Source organism: Motacilla alba, chromosome 1A (assembly GCF_015832195.1).
Source record: "Motacilla alba alba isolate MOTALB_02 chromosome 1A, Motacilla_alba_V1.0_pri, whole genome shotgun sequence".
In the NCBI taxonomy this organism is placed as follows: domain Eukaryota; kingdom Metazoa; phylum Chordata; class Aves; order Passeriformes; family Motacillidae; genus Motacilla; species Motacilla alba.
In genome coordinates, this window is record NC_052031.1 from 33,884,093 (window position 1) to 33,906,100 (window position 22,008).

General features: G+C 42.7%; 1 protein-coding gene across 2 annotated transcripts; it reads left to right on the top strand.

The window, feature by feature from the left end:
• Window positions 1–1,113: 1,113 nt before the first annotated feature.
• DYRK2 (dual specificity tyrosine phosphorylation regulated kinase 2) lies at window positions 1,114–16,426 on the top strand. 2 transcript variants are annotated; one of them, XM_038154407.1, is made up of 3 exons: window positions 1,116–1,537; window positions 2,309–2,445; window positions 10,676–16,426. In XM_038154407.1, exons 1-3 carry the CDS (start codon window positions 1,483–1,485, stop codon window positions 12,275–12,277), a joined length of 1,794 nt encoding a protein of 597 aa, XP_038010335.1. In that variant the 5' UTR covers window positions 1,116–1,482; the 3' UTR covers window positions 12,278–16,426. The 2 variants fall into 2 exon arrangements, with proteins under 2 accessions (XP_038010336.1, XP_038010335.1); XM_038154408.1 differs by lacking the exon at window positions 2,309–2,445 and having other exon boundaries at window positions 1,114–1,537.
• The last annotated feature ends 5,582 nt before the right edge of the window (window positions 16,427–22,008 follow it).

Genomic DNA, 22,008 nt, shown 5'->3' on the forward strand with positions numbered 1-22,008 from the left:
GGGACATTGCAGAAGACAAAGCAGCTTTCTTTCAGCTACAGTGGAGAGAGAATATTAGGTGGGTGTGATTGTTTTCTCTGTGTGACAGGAGGGGTTAGGGAAACTGTTTATTTCTTTGTATCAAACAGGAAACGTCTTTGTTTATGCATGTATCTGTGGCACTGAAAGAGGCAAAGGCATGGATTTATTTAGTTGTTTGGGTTATTTTTTTTTTTTTTTGCTTAGACATAGGGAAAGGGGAGATTAATTTTTCTGTCTTTTCTGTGGAAGGGGATGAAGGGAGGTCTATCTATACATCTACCAGCTGTTTCAAAAGAAAAACCTGCGAGGTCCGTATGGACTTCAAAAAGGGCTGAGCATAGGTAGGACAGTTCACTTCAACGCTGTTCCAAGCGGGGCAAATGCTTAGTCTTCTATTTTTGGCAGTAATGACGTTCGAGCTGACAAACCAGGAATTCAAAGCATTGTACTCCACAAAGCACGTCGTGCAGTTTGGAAAACAAGGCCAATAACGCCCCTCGCATTCTCATTCTAAGCTGAGACACTTACGCCTCCAGGGCAATCCCAAACGCTTCTTTTCCCCCTTTATTTTAAAGTTTTCACTTAAACACTACGCGTTCCAAGTTATTTATCCCTCGTCCCACGGGGCCACCTTTGTTTTTCCGGTCTGACAGAGTGGTCCCCGCCGCCTCACGAGCTGGCCATCCCCCGGCTCCTCTGCCCCCACGCACGATTCCCGCACATGCCGATTTCCCCGCGGGCATCGCCCCCTCCCCCTGGCGCACAGGGCCGCTGCCAGGCCGGGGGCTGCCCGGGCGGCCGGAGCCGGTCCCGCCGCCGTGCCGGTACCCGCGCCCGCGCCGCCCTGCCCGGGCCAACATGGCTGCGCGGCCGCGCTGCCCAACGGCCGGGCGCGCCCCGGCCCCGCGGCGGGGCCGTTGTGCGGGCGGGCGGCGCGGCCGTTGTGCGGGTGGGTGGGCGGGCGGGCGGACGTGCGGCGCCCGGGGGGAGCCGCGGGCCGCGCCGCCTCCGCGGCGGCGGAGCGGTAAGGAACAGGAGGGAGCGGCGGGGAGGGACGGAAGGAGGGCACGCGGCCGACGGGGCGGGGACTGCCGATCCTGTGCGCTGTTTGTCCCCGCTCCGCCGCGCGAGGAGGAGGGTCCTGTCCGGCCGCCTGCTGCTGCCCCCTCCTCCGTGCGAGGGGACCGGGGCGACCGGGGCGGGGTGGGGGAGGTGATGAGCTTGGGCCGGGGGCTGCGGCGGCGGCGCGGCTGCTGCTGCTGCGGCTGCGGCGGGAGGCGACGACGGGCCGTTGGAGGGTCTGTCCGGCCGGCCCGGGGCCAGGGGGATGCAGCGCAGGACGTGTCTGGGTCTGGGTGTAGCTGATCGGAGAAGAGAGGCAGACGCCGCCCGGAGAGGCCGAGGAGCAGCGGAGGAGAGCCACCCTGACATGCCTTTTCCTCTCCCTCCTCTCCAGCGGCCATGTTAACCAGAAAACCCTCGGCTAGCGCCGCCGCTGGTGCTGCCTATCCAGCCGGTAAGGAGAGCGAGTGAGAGCCGCCGCGATCGCCACCGCTGGGCCGGGCTGCGGAGGCCCGGCGGAGGGGGACGGAGGCGGGGGGGCTGGGGGGCCCCGCGGCCGCCGCCGCCGCCGCCGCCGCAGAGGTGCCGTGTGTGTCGAACAATGATCCGCCCTCCCCCCGCGGCGGCCGAGCCCGGGGGGCCGTCGGGGGCTGCGCGCTGGGCTCCGGCGAGCCGCTGTTGTGCGGGATGGCGAGTTCGCCTCAGGGGAGCGGGGCGGGGTGAGCGGGGACCCGAGAGAAGTCGCGTAGGGAAACGACCCGAGGAGAACTGGGGATCGCCGCGAGTGCCGGAGCGGCTGCGTTTGACGTGGGGCAGCGGTGCTCTCCGCCGCTTCCCGCGGCAGACTTGTGAACTCCTGGCGGGTCCCCGGCGGCGCCGGGGTTTCGCCGGGCCAGACGGCTCGGGGGGAGGCGGGAGGCGCGGGCAGCCGTCCAGCCCCGAGGCGTGCGCGGAGCAGAGCCGGCTCGTTCTCCCGGTTAGGCGCCTGCCGGTGGCGGGTTAATCTCAGATGAAGGGCTTAGCCGGGCGAGCACGGCCCGCCCGCGCTATTAGCCGGATCGGTGCGTGTGTGCGCCGCGGCGGTGATTAGCTTTTAATGGCTTCTGCCTGAAGCAAGACGGGCGGCGGTGCCGGCCGAGCGCTGGGGCCGCCGCCGCCGCCCCGACGGGCTCGGTGCCCGAAGGGCCGCAGCTGCCCGCCGCGCTCACTCCTCTGCTCTCCGCAGGCAGGGCAGGGGACAGCGGCCGCCCGCTGCCGTCCTCCCCGGGCACCGGAGCCGGGGTCTCCCGGGCAGGAGCTGGGACCGGCCCGCCATCGCCCCTCGCATTGCCGCCGCTCAGGGCCAGCAACGCTTCTCACACGGTGAGCCCGGGCTGGGGAGGGTGTGGACGGGGTGCGGGGAAGGGGCGTCTGGCCCGGGGGTGCCGCGGCGCTGCTCGCCAGGTGTCCCCAGCGGCGGGACCGAGCGCGCATGGGCCCCCCGAGGCGCATGCTGCTGGAACAACGTGCGGTTGGTTTCTGCAGGCTCCGATGAAATGTGCATGCTTTTTGTGAGGCTGGGACCCTGTAACTGCACACATGGCTTTCTCCCTCCCCTGCTACCCCCATCTCCCCTTCTGGTCTCATCACAAAACCAGTCTGGTTTTGTGTCTCATTTTCAGAGACAATTTCGATGTTTCACACTCTCATAGAGGAGATGTTCTGGTGAATACATTTTTTGAGTTGAGGTTAGTCCCTGTGATTAAAATGTCGAATGAACTGTGGTGAAAAATGAAGGCTGCTCTCCCCTTCAAATGTCTGATCAGCTCAGGCCGATCGCAGTCTTCCCTAGCGATAACTATCGCTGGGCTCAAGGACAATGATTGGATGAATCTGCCTTTATTGCTGCAGTAGTTTACCTATAAAGAAATAACCGCTGATGGCACAAAAAGGGTGTTATTTTCCGGTTCTGTGATATTTCACATTATCTCCCACTCCTAGTTAATCTACTAGGAATGAAACTTCCCAAGTATGCCACTATATATGGGTAAGAGGAGGTATCTCTGTCCTGAAGGCATGACAGAGTGGAGAGAGCGATCTATATACTGTCATGTTAACACTAAGTGTCTGAAATTTTTATTGCATACATTTCCTTTTGAATTCATAAGGATTTCATACTGACCCTGAAAGGCATTGATGGCATACTTTTCATAGAATTAATGAGTTCTTCGTGGATGCTCACATACTGTCTTTGTAAACATATGGCAGAGCTTTAAATGGTAATGTGATTATGGGCTAGTGGAAGGTGAAACTGTGCATTTAGATATTAGTGTTTCAGTGACTTTCCATGTAACTTCAGGGGTAAAACATCTTATTCAAATCCATTTATAGCAAGAGTTGTCTTAAGTAAAATAAAAAATCAGTGTGTATATATATATAGGGTATTCTCAAAAGGAGTGAGGAGTATTTTGCAAATTCAAGGTGGAGCTGCATACTGGAGATTATGTAGCTAGAGTACATGTCTGAATTGTTTGTTAGTATAAAAGGCCAATGTTTTTCACATTTCATACCAGTTAAGTGCTGCTTGATTTTAGAGTTGGGGCAACAGCTTAGGGGTTTGTTTAAATAAAATCACAGAAGAAGGAACATAGTACAAACAGCCTGGGCACCAATCATGCAAGTGCATTTACAGTAGGGCTCACATGTAACAGAGCCCAGATTTAATTTAGGATTTGTGAAAGCATGGTGGTCCAGCTGTTTTTCTGTGACTACTTACTAATTTTGGAAGTACAGAATTATGGTATTCTTATACAACGATTTTGTGTATATGTATTATATATAGTGTCTGTGTGTATATATATATATGTATGTAAAGATGCAGTCTTTATAAAAGCATTCAAGGGGTGTTCACGTGTTACATTTCTGTGTTCCAAGTATCTTTGCAAGTATGTGATTGTGTATGTGTGCCTGTGTTTATATGTAGCATACATACGTGTACTTATGGAAGCACCCAGGAATGATCAAGCATTATATGGTGATGGATCATGTTCCTCTAGATTCTGACTGTTTCAAAGTCTGTCTTTCCTTTGTGATAAAGAGCCTACTCTACAGTGGCTTTTTAGCCTTGGGTGCTATTACAAAAATGCCTCATACTGCCTTTGTAGGTGGTTATTTTGTGGTTTGCTAACATACCTTTTTGTGGTAAGGATCAGATATGACACCAGAATGCTGGATTTTAACCTGAAAAAAAAAAAGTGAGGCAGTATCTGTTCTGTAAACTTAGGCCTACTGACCTCAGCTGACACTGACAGATTGAAACCATTGGTTTTGCATCCCACCACTTCCTCCAATCAGACCTGTTTAAAATGGGTTCTTTCAGTTTTCTTATTTTCCTTCTTGTGTCCATTTGCTTATCCTGTTTTCATCTCTGTTGTATCTATGTGGCATCTGTAACAGCTAAAACCAGAGTATTTCTGTTTGTGTTTCAAACTTTCAGAACGTATGGTGTGCTTAAGTGGGTGAACTGCTGGCGTTTATATGTAAGTGTGCATAGTATGTATACTAATTGCGAGAGAAACGAGGTAGAAGTTACATTTTGTTTAAGCTGAAGGGTTTTTCTTTTAATGCAGACAGGGAAGAAGTCAACTACTTGTCATATTTCTTGCTCGTGTGATCCAGCCTCTGCTGAAACTGTGGTCTCCTACTGTCAAGTGAAATTTCATTGTTTGGTAGATTATAAATAGCATGGGTAGAAGGGGAGAAGATGATGTTTTACACAAGCTTCATAAAATGGGACAGAGGTTTTGGTAGCAGTCTTTGCAAGCACAGCAGCCTTTGTTGCTAAGCAGGCGGGGTTGTGTGTTCTACTAGGGAAAGGTTTTGTTTATTTTTTTTAATGTGCCTTCATCCTAGGCTTATTTGTGTATGCTTCCACCCCTGGCTGTCTTTTTTGCCTTGTGGTGGAAAACATGAACCTGTTTCCAACCCCTTGTCTTCTTCATTTTCTTTTCCAAAGTCAGTGCTTTCTCTTTGGAAGCCTTAAGTTCTTGCTGTGATGATTGGAACCTTTTTCCATTCAGTCTCTGCTATTTCATTATGGTCTTTTAACATCCAGTTGACTTGATGCAGGAGAGATTATCTTGCTTGCCTGCTGCTCTGCTTGTATAAATCCCAACCTGTCTGTGAGTCCCTCTTCCAGACTCATCTCTGCCTTCTGCCTAGCTCTATCTCTGTTCTTTCTTGCTTGGCATGTATTCCTGCATTCTGCACTGTTTCTGTTTCTCTTGCACTATACCAGTATTAATGTTTTTATCCTCCTGTCTAGTACTGTAAAACAACCCATTTATAATGCATGATTCAGTGCCCTCCCTCCTTCAAGCCCTTTCTAAGATTTCTGTGCAGCAAGCCTGTTTTCTTTTGCCACCAGCGTTGAATGTTTACCCCTATATTTTTGCATCAGTCATTGTATTAGTCTTGATTTTTTAATTTATTTTTTAAATTGACTTACATTATAATGGAAAAGAGATTCCTGGACTCTGTTAATGCAAAGACCTGGTAGGTCACATGCTGCTAATTTTTGCTGTTGTCCTCTGCTTTAAAGCAGGTAAAACCAAAGCAAATACCTTCTTAATGTGGTGTTTTCATGTATTAAATGCCACAGAAATCCTGTCACATTTGAGTGCAAATAACTGTGCAGTCATGACCTGGATTTTACTACATCTCGTTTTCTTTGGTTGTTTCTCCCTCTATTTAAATTTGTATCTGGGGAGAATATGAGGCTATCTTAACTTTAAAGGGCTGTGGGGGTCTGCTGTGAAATTTGGGTTCCAGCAGCTGGTGACTGTGGTGCTGTAGGGACTGCAGTACTTTTGGGCACATCTCTCATATTTGTATAGTTCACCTAACCCAAGGAGTTCAGTGTACATTGGCTGTCCTTTTGAGTTTTATCATGTGTAGTAAATGCGGGTTGTCCCAGAAGTATTCAAACTCACTGCACCCCTAAGAGAATTTAAAAATTTAAGAATCAGTATCACTTTTGAGGCATAGTTCAGTCTGTGAAAATATTTGCTGTATGAAGTTATGTTTAACTTTTCAAAAAATAAGCTTATATGGACCAGATACAACAACAGCAAAAATCCAAATGGTGTGTTCTTTCTACCACTCTTGTTGAGCCCCAAGCTCAACAAAGGCTTAGTCTTTTTTGGTGTATAAAACCTATACTCATTATAAAACCATTAGGGATAATCCAGTATTATTATCATTGTACTAGTTAGCAAGTGTCTTTAATGCTGAATGGAGGAATGTTGCTGAATTAGTTTATCAAGGAAAAAGGCAGCCTTTTGTACCTTTGCTCAGGCTTTTGTTTTGTAGTCAACAAAATAGGCAGTGAAGCATGCTGCACCTGATACCATATGCCTCTTGTGTGTTTGACACAGTAGGGCTGAAACTGGCACGCCCAGAAATGCTGTGAAGAAAGGGGTATATAATGTAACAATTATTCTTTAATTAAGTTACTGCTTTAGAACACTGTTTCTCCCTTTGTCCTCATCTGTGCAAAGTAATAGCAGATAATGACATCTTATTCCTGTGCAGTATTTCAGCAGGCCATCATGATTACTCTATGATTAAGATTAATTTTACAAACCTTTTTAGATTTTGATTGACAGCATAATCTTTTTTCTGTGATTTTGCTCAAAATAAACTTATAAGATACAGCTGAATCATATGTCTGTCTTGGATAGTTTTATAGGGTGCTAAAAATTGCACAAAGTGACTGTTACAAAGATGAAATATGATATGATTATATAATATTTTGATGCATTTGGAGGATAAAGTTGAGAAGAGGTACATGCTCCTGTGGGGTTCAGTCCTATAAGTAGTCTTGTAAAAGGTCTTGAAACAGATCAGTGCATTGGGTGAGTGTACTGCAAGGGAATTGTAAATGGGTTTACCTCCTTGTTAGCAGGCTGGATTAATTTCTATGCTACTTCCCTGTTGTTACAGGTCTGTTACCTATGTATAATAAGTTACTGTTCTACTTGTGCTTCTAAATACATTTGTGAAGGCAAAAGAAACCCAAATAATACTACTCTTGGATTAAAGTTTGGTTGTTTTTTTTTTTATTTATTGATCGTAGTTTAGGGTGTAGTTTTGTTTTGCTTGGTGTTTCTACTTCAAAGATTAGGTGAGTGTTTTCAACATAGTCATCAGCTTCCATAAAATGAACATACCAAAGTAAAAGTAAGATCTTAATGGTGATTTTGAAGTTATGATACACTACTAAGAAAGAAAAGAAACACCGCATTGTAATATTTGCTGTTATGTAGTTGATGGTGTCAGAAGATTCAGGAAGATGGGTTCAAGCTCACCAGTTATTTCAATATATTCTATAGACTTACAACAGTAGCTTTTTGATTATGTGTGCTACAAAAATATGTAAATCTTAGAAGGTGTGGATGGGTTTCAGCACAACCAACACAATATATAATCAGTAAGCTTTGTAAGTGCGTGCAGGTGGTCAGTTGTGTAGGTTGTTGGTTCTGGAATTTACGGGTCCCTCTGCAGAAGCAAAATGGAGGTGTCGTAAACCTCGCAGGCATGTGGTTTCGGTTGAAAGGCTGATGGAGCTTTTGTGTACTAAGAAGAGTTTGGTACTGGACTAAGAAGGCTGTAGTCTTTTGTAGCTTGCCAAGCCCATTAGTTGTGGTTCAGGAACTTACGGTGTTGCTGGTGAAGCCTGTGGAGCTTGTGAGCAGTGCAAGCCTGAGCCTGACAGCAATCTCAGACACCCAAGTAGCCAGAAGTAGATAGGCAGAGTAAAGAACTGGTGCAAATCCAGCCCTCATCCAGGTTGGAAATAGATGAGGAAAGTTCATTTTTGATATGTACTTTGTGGTTGTGTTGTGTCTGATAGCTCTAAAACTCCTGTTGGGCTTTTTTGAAAGAAAAATGAGCTCTCTTCTCCTGTGCAGTTTTTGGAATAGAGCCTGTGATAATGTGGTATTTTCTACAAAGAAAACCAGTGCTACTGTCTGCGTCTGCATTTGCATTCCCAAGCAGCTGACTGAAACTGGCAAAACCAGTCACTTAAGATTTGGGTTGAAGTTGGAATAATGCTGGTGATTTCATTCTGCTGCTTGAAAAACCATGAATCTGCCTGAAGATGCAGGAAGCAGAGCTACATGGTTTACACTTCGTCATGTGTTCACAAGCACACTTTTAGAAAAAATAACTGTTTAGTCCCTGTTGAGATGGAATAAATATATGGGTTTTTTTCCAAGCCCTGGAGAACTTCTCAGTACAAACATTGAAGCAAGCAGTGCTTAGGAAGGATGGAAAATAGTTAACTGTGAAAACAGGTGACTTGAGGGGGAAAAAAATTCAAGATGCAAGCTGTGGCAATGAGTACTTAGGTGAAAAAGTTCTTAAAGATTACTTTTGCAGTGTTATTCTTTCTTCTTTGTTGTCTACATTAGTATTGCCTACTCCCAGTTTGTCTAGGTATGTTCTGCATTTGTTCAATTAGTGTTAGAGAATAAATTTTTGTACCTAGAGTTTCCTAGCTTGAGTCTTTCGTATTGTATATTTACTCAGCTGTTTCACTATGCCTTAATTGCACAGCTCTCCAGTGCTGAACCTATGACACATCTTACTAACAAGATCTGGTTCTTCTGAAATAGGTGATTTAGCAGTTCTTGGGGCAATTTTTTTTTTCCTTTGCAGTAACTGCTGTTTATATACAGGATCAGGGCAACCTCCAGGAAACTGCTGCTGCAGTGTGCCTCAAACTTGACCTGAAGGAATTGCCTGTAGGCATGATAAGTCCTCTTAATGATTTAATTTCTGGTGCCTTTGAGACATCAAACTAGGAAGGGAGTTTTTTGTGGATTTCCTGTATATCTTCATTGTGCTCAAATGTTACAAACATCTTTGCTCTGAATTGTGATTGTGTGGTAGAGCTTTCTATGAGATTGATCAAATTTGATAGTGTGAGCCTAAATTTCTCTGCAAGCAAACATACAGAGTCAAACTGCAATGATGAATGAACATCAGTCAAAATGGAATCAGAAGAGCAGTTAATTTGGCAGAAGCAGACCCCAAGAGCCCTTGTTCTTACATTATATGAGTTTGAGAGCTGCAAATTTCAGTATACTGTCCAAAGATGAAGCTGGTGTGCAGCTGGCAAGTCTTTGCAAACAAGTTAGTGAATTTACAGAAATATGCTTCTGCCATATCAGACTGATGCCTTAACAGAAGCACAGAGTATGCTCGAGTCTGCCTTGCATGTCTGGGTTTTCTCATTAGGAAGCACTTCTGCTGTTGCAGCGCACATTCATTGCCTCAAATCACAGCACACAACTGTCATTTTCTGATTTCATTTCAGCAACCTTAAGTGAACAAGGGATGTGTTATCCTTAGCTGCCTAGAAAAAATACAGTTCAGATGAAAAGTGTTCTCAGCCCTGGCTTGATCATCTGTCTGACAGTATCAGTGAACTTTTCGTTAGTAATTTGACATAAATATTAAGACTGGTGAATCAGCTGGAGAGACAGCAGGGGAATTCTTCCCACATTTGTGTAAGACCAGGCAGAAGACAAACTAATTATCCTCTACTTGAGAGCAAATGAGGAATTCTAAGGACAGCTATTTTAGTGGCAAGTATGCTTGTAAATTTCTTGTTTCGTCTTAAAAATAACAGGTTTGGAGCAGTAGCTGTTTTCACACCCCAGTACTTTGCTGTTTGTTTGCTTGAAAATGCTGAATGCTGCCATTTATTCCCATGTACACACTGTCAAGAACAAATGCAATTTCTAAAATCTATTATTTTTTTTTTCCATTCCTATAAAAATAAAGTTACCATATGTTCCTAAAGGCAAAGATTTGCTCTCTACTCAAGTCTGCATAAGGCTCCAAATCTCATTTTGGTTAAAAGTTATTGTTAGACTGGTTTGGGAAAGTGCTAAAGGATATGCTTATTCTTCATTGATTGGAATGTTTTGCTGACTTGTGACTGTCTCAATTGCAAGCAGCAAGTTGCATTCTTGAACTTCAGAAGTGTGTGGGTTCTTTTCCTCTTTGTGCGTGTCACAACACATTCCTTATTGCTTAAAAATGTATCTGTAACCTTTGATACACAGCAAATTTAGGAACAAGTTAAAATCTTGATTTCTGAGAACAGGTGATGAGAGCATAAGCCATGTAAGTTTTTACTGGCATTGTATGTTATCTTCAGCATCTGTAAAACTGTTACTATTTTTTATGAAGTCAGATGCCCCTCAAGCATGCATCTTGATGTTACTGGTCTGCTGCCTTGAAGATTCCTTGGAAATATTGTTAGCTTCTCATGGTAGCATGCTTGTAATTGTCTTGTTGCAGATGTTTTGGAGAGTCATGAAAATAGCATTTGAGAAACAAGAATCAGGAAATTTAATAGCATCCAGCAGTATCACAGTATACGTGCTGTATTTTATAGATTCTCTGTAAACAATTGACATCTAAGAAGACACTTCATTTTTTTGTGATTTAGGCAGAATGGAGGGTTGCAGAGTGAATGTTGATGCATGGGGTTCATGTCTTTCTTGTTAACTGGGTATGTATTTATTTTCAATTTTAGGTTGGAGGCGGTAAGCACACAATGAATGAACACCTACATGTTGGTAGCCATGGACAAATCCAGGTTCAGCAGCTCTTTGAAGATAATAGTAACAAGAGAACAGTTCTGACAACGCAGCCAAATGGACTTACAACGCTAGGCAAATCTGGATTGCCAGTGGTTCAGGACAGACAGACAGAAAGTGCCCACAGGCGACAAGGGAGCTCCAGCTCTCTAAAATCTGGAGATGGAACAGGGAAGGTGAAAGCCTCTGTTATCACACCAGAGCAAGCAATGAAGCAATACATGCAAAAATTAACAGCTTTTGAGCATCATGAGATTTTTAGCTACCCTGAAATATACTTCTTGGGTCCAAATGCAAAGAAGCGGCAAGGTGTGATTGGTGGTTCAAACAACTGTGGGTATGATGATGACCAAGGGTCTTACATTCAAGTACCCCATGATCATATTGCATACAGGTATGAAGTCCTGAAAGTTATAGGGAAAGGAAGCTTTGGGCAGGTGGTGAAGGCCTACGATCACAAGATGCATCAGCATGTGGCACTAAAAATGGTGAGAAATGAAAAACGTTTCCACCGCCAAGCTGCGGAAGAAATTAAGATTCTGGAACACCTTCGGAAACAAGATAAGGATAACAACATGAATGTTATTCACATGTTGGAAAACTTCACATTCCGCAGCCATATCTGCATGACATTTGAGTTGCTGAGCATGAACCTTTATGAATTAATAAAGAAAAACAAGTTTCAGGGCTTTAGCCTGCCTTTGGTTCGGAAGTTTGCCCACTCAATTTTACAGTGCTTGGATGCTTTGCACAAAAACAGAATCATTCACTGTGACCTTAAACCTGAGAACATTCTGTTGAAACAACAGGGTAGAAGTGGTATTAAAGTGATTGATTTTGGCTCAAGTTGTTACGAGCATCAGCGTGTCTACACTTACATTCAGTCACGGTTTTATCGTGCACCCGAAGTCATCCTCGGTGCTCGTTATGGGATGCCCATAGATATGTGGAGCTTGGGCTGTATCCTAGCAGAGCTTCTGACCGGTTATCCACTTTTACCTGGAGAAGATGAAGGAGATCAGCTGGCTTGTATGATTGAACTATTGGGCATGCCTTCTCCAAAACTCTTGGAGTCATCCAAGCGAGCAAAAAACTTTGTGAGCTCTAAGGGTTATCCCCGCTATTGCAGCATCACAACCTTGTCTGATGGCTCTGTAGTACTTAATGGTGGACGCTCTCGGAGGGGAAAACTGCGTGGCCCACCAGAGAGCAGAGAGTGGGGTAACGCATTAAAGGGGTGTGATGATCCCCTCTTCCTTGACTTCTTAAAACAGTGTTTAGACTGGGATCCTGCTGCCCGTTTGACGCCCAGCCAGGCTTTGCGGCATCCCTGGCTAAGGAGACGGTTGCCAAAACCTCCAACTGGGGAAAAGACCTCAGCAAAGAGAATTTCAGAGAGTACTGGTGCTATAACTTCAATCTCCAAGTTACCTCCGACTTCAAGCTCAGCTTCAAAACTGAGGACTAATTTGGCACAGATGACAGATGCCAATGGGAATATTCAGCAAAGAACAGTGTTGCCAAAACTCGTTAGCTGAGTTTGAAAAACCCAATGCTGTTAATATGAGAGATACAATGTGGCTGAGCCTTATTTGTATGAAAAATTAGCTCAGTTATGCATTTTTATTTGCTCAATAAATCTATTAATTTGTATCTTTCAGCACTCATTTTAAATGTAATTTTAAATGTTAATTTTCTTTTTATAAAAATACGGGGACAATGCTTTAAGTTTTTTATACTTATTTTTTAAAATGTTTGTCTTCTACAGTACAATTAGCCTTACTGTAACTAGTGTGACACAGTAATAAACATCAGTGGCAGGCCACTGGTTACAACATGACTGTCATGCATTGCAGCGTGGTATCAAAGGTATTAACCTTTCTCTTCCATGGTTCATATTAGTTTTAACCTGGGGTAAATTTGAAAGACTACCTTTTGGATTTTATAGGTTTGGTCTGGATTCTGTGCACACTCACATCTATGACTGACTGGACTCCAGGGAGAACACTCAAAAGAATACAGTTAAGCACTTGTAAACTTGTAGTTTAAAGTGGAGCCATAGCATGTTCTATTGTCATTTTTGATGTGGAAGCCCAGAGATAGTCATGGTATCACTAAAGATACTGCCACCTCCTATGGAATACTATCTCTATTTAAAAGTTACAGGCTTTGATTAAAATGATCATTTAAACATAATGCAAAAAATAACACCGGGGCTAAAATGACTCTTACTTTACATGCCACGTGGTAGAGTGAGAGGAACGGGTGGTCTTGGAAAGCATGAAAATGGCAATATGTCTGTTTCTCTGAATTTGAAAGTGGCTGATTAGTTGGTAAAGCAAAATTGTTCTGAACTTTGTTTTAGGTTTGTAACGTTGAGCATTCACACAGGTTCTCCTTTTTTCTTTTTTGTTTTTTTTTCCGCTATCTCTTCTCTTAGTTTTTTTTTTCTAATGTGCAGCTTGATCTCCCAAAATCACATGGGCAGAAGTGCTCATTCTGTCAGTTTTATACTGTAACTTCCAGACTGTTAAACTACATGGATTTCAAGGTTGCTTTTATTTCCTCTGACAATGTTTGAGCGACTGTGACTTCTGTGGTACATTTACACTTCAGATCAAATCTGCATGTAGAGGCAAACACAATGTTACTACATTGCTTCCTGTAGAGGAGTACTTCACCTTAGACAGCTTAACTGTTGAAGGAAAGATCCTCAGTGGAAAGGTTTTCAGTTGGAAGACATCATCCTAGATAGCTTCTAATAAGGGAAAATTATCAAAGGAAAGCTAAGCGCTTGGAATTTGATTTAATCTTTGGCATTCATAGATGAAAATTAACTATGAAAGAACAGTTAGAGAGATATGTGTAGATTTGTTCACGTGTGTGTGTGCTAATGCTTGGTTGTTTTTTTTTACTTTTAACTGCATTCATGGAAGAAAGACGATCTACTAAAGAATAGTATCTAGACCTACGAGAGAGTTATTCACGTGTTGTAGCATGTTTTCAACAGGAACAGTTTGAAATATGAGATCAGTATTTTAATGCGTACAATGGCTGTGGTCTACATTGGATGTATAAAACATATGAAAAGGGAATTTTAAACAAAGTAGAACAATCCATAAGAGTTTATGGATGTTAGAACAAGACATACTAGAATGGATTGCATTAAACCTCAGTAACTTTACTTATAAACAACATTTATATGCACAGATTTTACTGAGTTACTTGTACAAATTGTGAAAATTACTTAAAGCATGGTCCCCTGAGAGGCCAAGAAAGTTTCCGGTTAAGTTCTCCTTCATATTGGTTAATTTACCACTTACAGCTTAATTTTTGTGTGTTGGTTTGCTTTATTTTTTAATTTAATGTAAGACTGGGGGAGGGATATAAAGAAAAAAAGTGACAGAATTCTCAGGAAACATATCGCTGAACTTCTTGCCAAAAAGTCAACACCTAAAGAAGCTCCAAAATAATTTCTGAGTAGAGGATGTTATTTGTTGATTGATAAATGTAAAAATTAGACTGTCAATCAACCATTTTTCTTTCTTTTTAAAATAAAAAGATAATTTCTTGCCTCTAGTCAAATTAAATTATTTCGTGTTAACTGTTCACGACTTTATATAATATGTGTAAGTGCAATATGTAAACATGGGTGAAATCATGTTAAAAATTAAATATAATACTTCTAAGAAAAGTGGGGTTTAGAATATTAATATCCAGTAAATTATGGTCAGTAAATTCTAAGTCTGGAAAAGAGATATATTAATTTTAATGTAGAATTAACTAACTCTCATGACTGTGGGAATACAATGCTATGTATTTTTCTACAGTAACAGGGAATCTTTACTTCCTCCACCACCTGCTTGGCTTTACCACTCCTTTCTACCTTAAGGCTTCCTGCAAAAGTTGGGAAATAAGGATGCTGATGTTAAGGGTGAAAGAAGAATCATCTCCCTTGATATTTTTTAAAGCAGACATTGATACATGTTCCTGCCTTTTGTGGCAACTTAAGGTGAAAACGTTCATGATGTTCATGGGTCATTAATGGGCTACAACCACTAAATTTTCTTTTTCGTGTAACCAGTTCTTAATGCCAATAATGCATTTATGATCCACCTTCTTCATAAATGCCACCGGAAACTTAAAGGCCAAACTATAGTGTGAAGAGCTATTTTTTTAACCCAGATACAGTGGAACTTCCTCTATACTAAAGGAGCAGCTACACCAAGGTTTTTAAGTGATGTAGCTGCATTTTATTGTAGCTTATTTATACCTGTAAAAAAAGGGGGGGGAGGGGGGAGGACGTTGCCTCTTGCTTTGATGTGATTTTATTCTAAGGGCTCTGATAATTAGGCTGATAGAAGTTGGCTTGGAAACAGTGCTTAGTCTCACATGTTACCATTGTCTGGGGATGTCTGAGCTATTTTCAGATTTAGTAACAGCGCAGTGTTGTCTTTGGTTGCAGTCTCACTTGGCTCAGTTTCTTGCACCACTGGTGTGTTCATTACCACTTAAATGTTGGAACAAGAGAGTGATGCAAGATGTGTAGATTAAGGATAGAGGATGGATTGTGCCCTTGGTGTTAACAATGTGCCTTTTGTTATAAATGCATCTTGGCCTCTTTAACCCTTGGAATACTGCTTAGTAGGGATGAAATCTATTTTTAAGTGCTATACCTGTCTTAAAACATCCTGTAGATGATCGAGGCCTTAATAGAAACAATAAGGCAATCACACTGCTAGGGTGGAGAGGACACTCTGTTCTTGTAGTTCCGTCTCATTAAGGGGTTAAAGATGGCCCTTCCTCATTGGTTGTACTTTAACATCAAATTGATTTTTCTTAATAATTTTTTGTTATACTGACACTAGACAGAAATCAACTGTATTTGTAAAAATTTACCTCAAACTCTTTAGTTTTATAGTGTGATTTAATCCCAGGGCATTTGGTATGAACCAAAGTGCATTCCTTTTATATGTGCCTGGCTCTTATAAAAGTGACCAGGGATTTTTACAATTTGGGTGCAAGGCACTTAAGCCACTTTTAACTCGGTGGGTGGTTTGGAGTTACAAATGACTTCATGGGAATGTTGAAAACACTTAAAAGACATAAGTAGCATCGGGCAATATTAAAATCTTTAAGCAAGGATGTGCATTATTTAATGCTCTCCATTTGTTAATTTTTTTCCATCAGTAATATTTGTGACAAATACAGAAAGAGCTCTTTTTACAGTCAGCAAAGATTAGAATATTGCCCAGTGTAATACTATGGTAGCATTTGAATAAAATAACATTTGTGAATTATTGTTTCTAGGGGCTTGTACATCTCTGCTACAAATTGTAATTCAGTTCAACTGCTACAATTGCGTCTAAGCAGTAGCTTGGGTTTTTATTGGGCAATGACTTAGACACGTGACTGTAATATGCTGCAACTGTGTGTACTGAAAACATGTGAAAAATGATTGAATGTGGACTGTGTATATATTTATGTATAATTTTCTGTGAGATGCTGCTGTTGCCACTTAACATTAAAGATGTTGTAGTGGGTTTTAATCCTAGTGGCCAGTTTTATGATACTGTATGTATTGTACAGCTGATGACAGGAGTTAAGACTGTTCTAGTGAATATTTGTTACATTTTATTGTTGTGGCCAGAGATCATTTCAGAATAAAATTTTATGTCCTACTTTGATTCTGTCCACTGTACTTTGGGGTTTTTTGTAGTCGTAAAGAGAGCCCTTGGAATGCTGACTTTTCTTAAATGTGGAAAGGCCTTCCCCCAGCCTACTCTGTCAGTGGCAGCAGTGCCTTTGTCCCCGAGCTTTCTTGCTGGTGTCTGTATATAGCAATCACCCATTGCTGGAGGATGACTCTTCTACTGCTTTATGTATCTTGACAGCCTTGAATATTGCCCAAAGGCTGCTTTTGCCCTGTGGTTTCTAAAGTTCTTCTCAGGACTTAGAAAGTAATAGGTTTTGTATTTTTATTTGCCCCCTGTTAGAGAGAAAAGATCTTTGGCAGGAATTTTGTGGACATGGCTGTTCTAACTTTTTTTAGCTGCTTTTGACAGATTTTTTTTAAATAACAGTAGGTCTGATTTTAAAAGAAATACTTGATTGAGACAGGTACAGTGTGTATTCTTTTTCTTAAATCTGCTTTTAAAAGACCCAGATTTCTGCAGTAATGTTTGTGTCAGACTGAGTTTTCAGAGCTTGTCAGACTTTGTGTAGTCCCAGGATAATGAGGACATACTTAACAGGCTAGACTGAGCTAATTTCTGTTCATGAATACATCCAGAGGAATTTCACCATTTAGCACAGAGCTGCCTCGTAGGTGATTGGTGACATTCTCTACTTGGTAAGGTCCATGTGCACCTGCACTCCGAGCAGTTTCTCTGAAAAGCTTTCTGGTTTGGGTGAGCCCAGGCTGAAATCAAGGGATTTTAATTGGACTTTTTTAGTGTTTCCTATTCAGCATAGTTGGGAGATTTTAGAGCACAAACCCCATCAATATTAAATATAGATAGATACAGTTTACAGCCCCAAAGAGCAGTGAGCCAAAAATTACATCTTTGTGGTCTATTTGTTTGTGATTGTGTTCTTCTGTGGATAAAGGCCTTTCTTTGGTTTTAGTTAGTTAAACTTTTTCATTGAAAGAAGCCTAACTAACTCACTCCAGCTCTCTAATCCTCTTCCCAATGTTGCCTTTGTTTTCTCCTTTGAAGAACGGTCAGGGCCATCTCATTTCATTTCAGTGGTCTGGAAGTTGGCTTTTGTCCTGTGCCATTTGCTGAGACTCCCAGGAGCTGGTGGGGAATTTGTGTTGCCTTCTGCCAGCACTTCCTTCCCAGTCTTTAAGAGCTCAGATCCCTCCCTAAAATGGAACCCTTGGAAGCCCACCCTGAATGACAGTCTCTCTAGTTGCTGTTATCTCCACAGTGCTTCCTTTTGTGAAAAATCTGTCTACCTTTGGATATCAGCTGTGCATCTCTTGTTTTTACAGAAAACTTAGTAAAGAATGCAAGAAGCGTAATGATCATCAGGTACTGTGTTGTTCACTTACAGATGCTGTTGCTTCTCTTCAAAATGCTGTCTTGTCCCACTTTTTAAAGATCTGCTTATTGAAAGATCCAGCAGGAATTTTACTCTTGCTCAAAACTTAAGAAGTTACTATGGAATGTGTCTGTATAGGGCTGCCCTATGGTCAGGAGTTGGTATGGAGAAGGAAAAAAGGCACTGGTAAGACAAATAGGGCCAAATTTTGGTTTTTTTATCCTTCTGGGGTTCTGTGGAGGTTTAAGGATTTCAGCAGTATCAGGTTGAGAATGGGGAAGTCTTAAATGCTTCTCAGTGTCTTAAACTATTGATAAACTATTAATTCAGTGGAAAAACATTATTTTGAAAGTCTGTCATTTAAACGCTATGCTAATAATTTAAGGATAGCATTAAAGAATATTTTCTGTAGCTAGAACTGTATAAACATTATTATACATTTATTTTCAAAGTGTGATTTAAAGTGTTGTTATGCTGCTAGCATAATCTTAGGATTTATATTTTATTGTTCCTGAGAGGAAGAAGATTCCTTGTCTTTTTCTCAAGTGTGTGGTACTAGACATCTCTCAGCCATCAGATATATTTTTTCAGAGTTAAAGTGGCATGGGTAGAACTGGTTTCTGTTCCTTTGCAGAAATCTTCTGCCCCTCCTGGAACTCGGGTTTCTCTGTGTCATTTTCCGTCTTTGATTTTGTCTGCTGTTTGGTTGCTTGTTCATTTGTTTGTTTTCAAGAAGTGCTTTCCAGCCTCTGGCTGTGGTGAGTGTTGAATCTCTGCCAACTATCAAACACATCGGGATAGGGAATAAGGCAAAAACAACGGTTCTTTAGCTTTTTCCCAACAAGAAACAGTCTAGCTCAGTACCAAACTCCTGAGACAGGGAAAGCACGTTCACCTCCAGCTGCTGGATCCACACAGGCTGTTAATCATGTTGTTTAATTTCTGCATGAAGTTTGGTGGAAATGCCAGGTGCTGCAGAATGAAACGGCTGTGTCCATCACTTTGAGGGGGAAATGAGACTACAGTGGAAGGTCATGACATCTTTTTTGAGAATATCAGGGATAGAGGTGGAGCTAGGGAAGGTTTTGTTGAGAAATTCTTGTACTGGAAGCTCTGCGTAACACTGTGGGAAGTGGCAACACAGTGTTCCTGCTAACAGAGTGGGAACTGTTTCCTCTGTTTTACAGACTGTTTTCTTTACTATGGTTTGGTTATATGCAAGCTGCACGTCACTGTGCATACCTTAGGTACCTAAAGATATTGTCTGGAGCAGCTGTGAACAGTGAAATATTATCACTAACAAGGGCACTGGGAAATCCAGAGGTTCTCATTCAGAGACAAGACTGTCTGACCCAACATTGTAGCGCCCAAAATCCATTTAAGACTAAATACAAAATCCATTTGTCTAAATGCAAATCATTGCTGTGAACTGTTAAACCATGATTGAACATAGAATGGGAGAGAAATGTCCATGAAGCAGAAAAGCAATTGACAATTGTTTTGTAAAGACTTTTGAGCAGGTTTCAAGTATCATACTGATTAATTTAAGACTACCTCTTTAATTTAATGAAAGTGGCCTGAATAAAGACATAATAATGATAATAATAATATTTTTATTTCAGCCTTAGTGCAGCAGTAAAAATTCCACATTTAATTATTTTTCCCCCAACTGTGGGTTCTTTCAGGCACTACAAATATGCTTTCCTCAAACCATCTAGGTATAGACATCTACTCTAATATCAGCTCCTGATGGATAAGCAGGACCCAAAAGTAAGGAATGTGTGTGCACATATATGACTCTTTGAAAAACAAACCCAAAAATTCTGCAGGCATTGTTTGTAGTGCTTTACAAAAAATAAAAAATAAAAAAAATGTGGCTTTGTTTTCCCTTTGCCTCTTTGAAGTTTCAGTGTAAGTAATTTTTGCATTACCCACACATCAAAGCCATTTCTCACTGCTGTACTCATTTCACCATGGGGTGCATACAGTGAACCTCAGCTTTCCTGCTGGAGGCAGAGGGTGCTCAGTGAGCAATAGTCAGGTGTCACTCCATGACAGGTGGTCCTGTCACATTTTCTGGTGTGGAACTTCATCAATTAGCTGGTTTTGTAGCTTACCCTGCTTGGCAACTGAAATAATTCCTTTGTGGTTAAAGCCTGAGTCCATGTGCTTAGACTTGGGTTCGTAAACTTCAGCGGAGAAAGAAATCTTGAGTTTGTTAAGTCCACAGGTGGAATTAAAAATGGGTTTCTAAACATCCTAGTGACATCCTCTCATCCAACTGTGACACTTATAAAATGGCCTTGAGGATTTGAAAGGCTTTTCCAAAGGTCTGTGCTGAGAGTGCTTTGCCCAGGACAGCCCTCGACTGCTGGCCCTGTCTGTGCTGCTCACAGATGGCTTTGCTGTTGGCTACCCTGGGAGGCTGGCACTCCTCCAGCACTTCTGGCTTCCTCGAGGTACGAAGAGCACTTCACGGAGAAAACCACTGAGCAGCGTTGCTAAGGAGAAAAAAAACATTTGTGTCTCAAGGGCCGTGCCCGCTGCACAGGAGACAGCCTTCTCCTTGCCTGGCTTTCAGTCCCGTGAGCTGTTCTTTTCTGCTGGACCTGCTCCTCCACAGGCACTTGCCAATCCTGCCAGCACCCATCTCTGTGCCCTGTTGGGATGGGAACGAGCAGGTCTCATTCGTCCTGAGCCAGCCCATCACTGCCTACAGCTCTGTGTGCAAATTTCTTGCCAAGGGCAGTGAACAGCTGGTCTGGTGCTTCCAAGGTGAAGTTGCTGCCATGGGGTAGCCAGCAGGGTGCTGCAGCCCACTGGTGTGAGCCCAGCTGTGCACCTGTAAAGAGGTGGCACTGGCCCTGCTCCCTGTGGAGTGCTCCTGTCCTGCTCCCTAACAGTGTGTGGAGGCAGGGACATTTTCCCTGTCCTTTGGTGCACAGCAGAGCTGAAGTGTGATGCTTAGGTGAGTGCTCTCGTGCTGCAGGAGGAGGAGGAAAATTCTCCCTACCCTGGGACTGATAGCATCAGGCAGAGCAGCTTAGCGCCTGTCAGGCTGGGATGTGAGGAAGCTGTAACACACTGTTCCATTGGCACAGGGGGGAATGTTTCAAATCACAAGCATTTGCAGATGGCCTGTCTTAATTAGCTTTGACAAGTACCTAAGTTACTTTAAGTTACACCACAACAAGATCCTGAAGCTTTCATTTTTGACACTTTTAAATAAAGCTTTTTCCCTCCTCCTGCTACAGCATTCCCATGTTTTGTCCATATAAAGCTCCTGAGAAGAAATAAGATCTTTATGTAGCTTAGGAGCTATATTTTGATTGACTAAACCATTTATAATCAGGAGGTAGCTCCTGCCAGCGCTCTTTGGCTGTTGAATGAGAATTGCCTGCAGCAAATCAACGCCAGCAGAGCTGACAGAAAAGTACCCTGGTGCCTTCTCGAAGCAAATACCTCGCAACCTCAATTTTCCTCCTTCCTCATAGCGACTCAGACAAATTATCTTTTTGGCCAATGACTACAGGAGTTACAGGTTTTCACTCCAAAGGCCACTAGCAGAATACTTACCCATGCAATTATTGATGGTCTATTATGTTGGAGTAGTGGTGCTGGCAGCCTTGTTAGAGCCCCTGAATAAACTCTATGTGAAAAGAAGCTGAAGGCAAGTGTGCCTCTACCTTTGAAGGATGCAAAGCAGAAGCTTTTCCTCACCTGGTAGAAGACACTTGATCTGATTGCCAAAAATCATCTCGTTCTGGAGTGAACAAGATTAGAAACAGAAAAAAAAAAAAAGGCTGCTATGGGCCTTTCAGGAGATACAAATGATTTTGGTTTTTTCTCCTCTGATGAAATTATGGCATAACAGGCACCTGGAATATTCTAGCCAGGAAGGTGTTGAGCACACAATCCATCTCAGCTGCAGCAGACGATCAATATAGGACTCTTTGCTCCCAGTGTTTTGGTTTCCCCTGGCTGAAGTGGATCTATGTCTGCTGAGGTGGACTTTGGCTGAGGTGGGTCTGTTAGGTGTCTGCTGGGCAGACAAATTCCCCTTTTGGACAAAGCTGAGGAAATCCTTGTGAGCTACCCTGTCTGTAGATGGGCAGCTTGGAGAGAGAGGTGGTTGCAAAAAAGTACAGTAAGTAATAAAAAAGGGATCACTTTTCTTCCTCTGGGTGATTTCATCCAACTCTCTATTGCATTGGACTTTGAT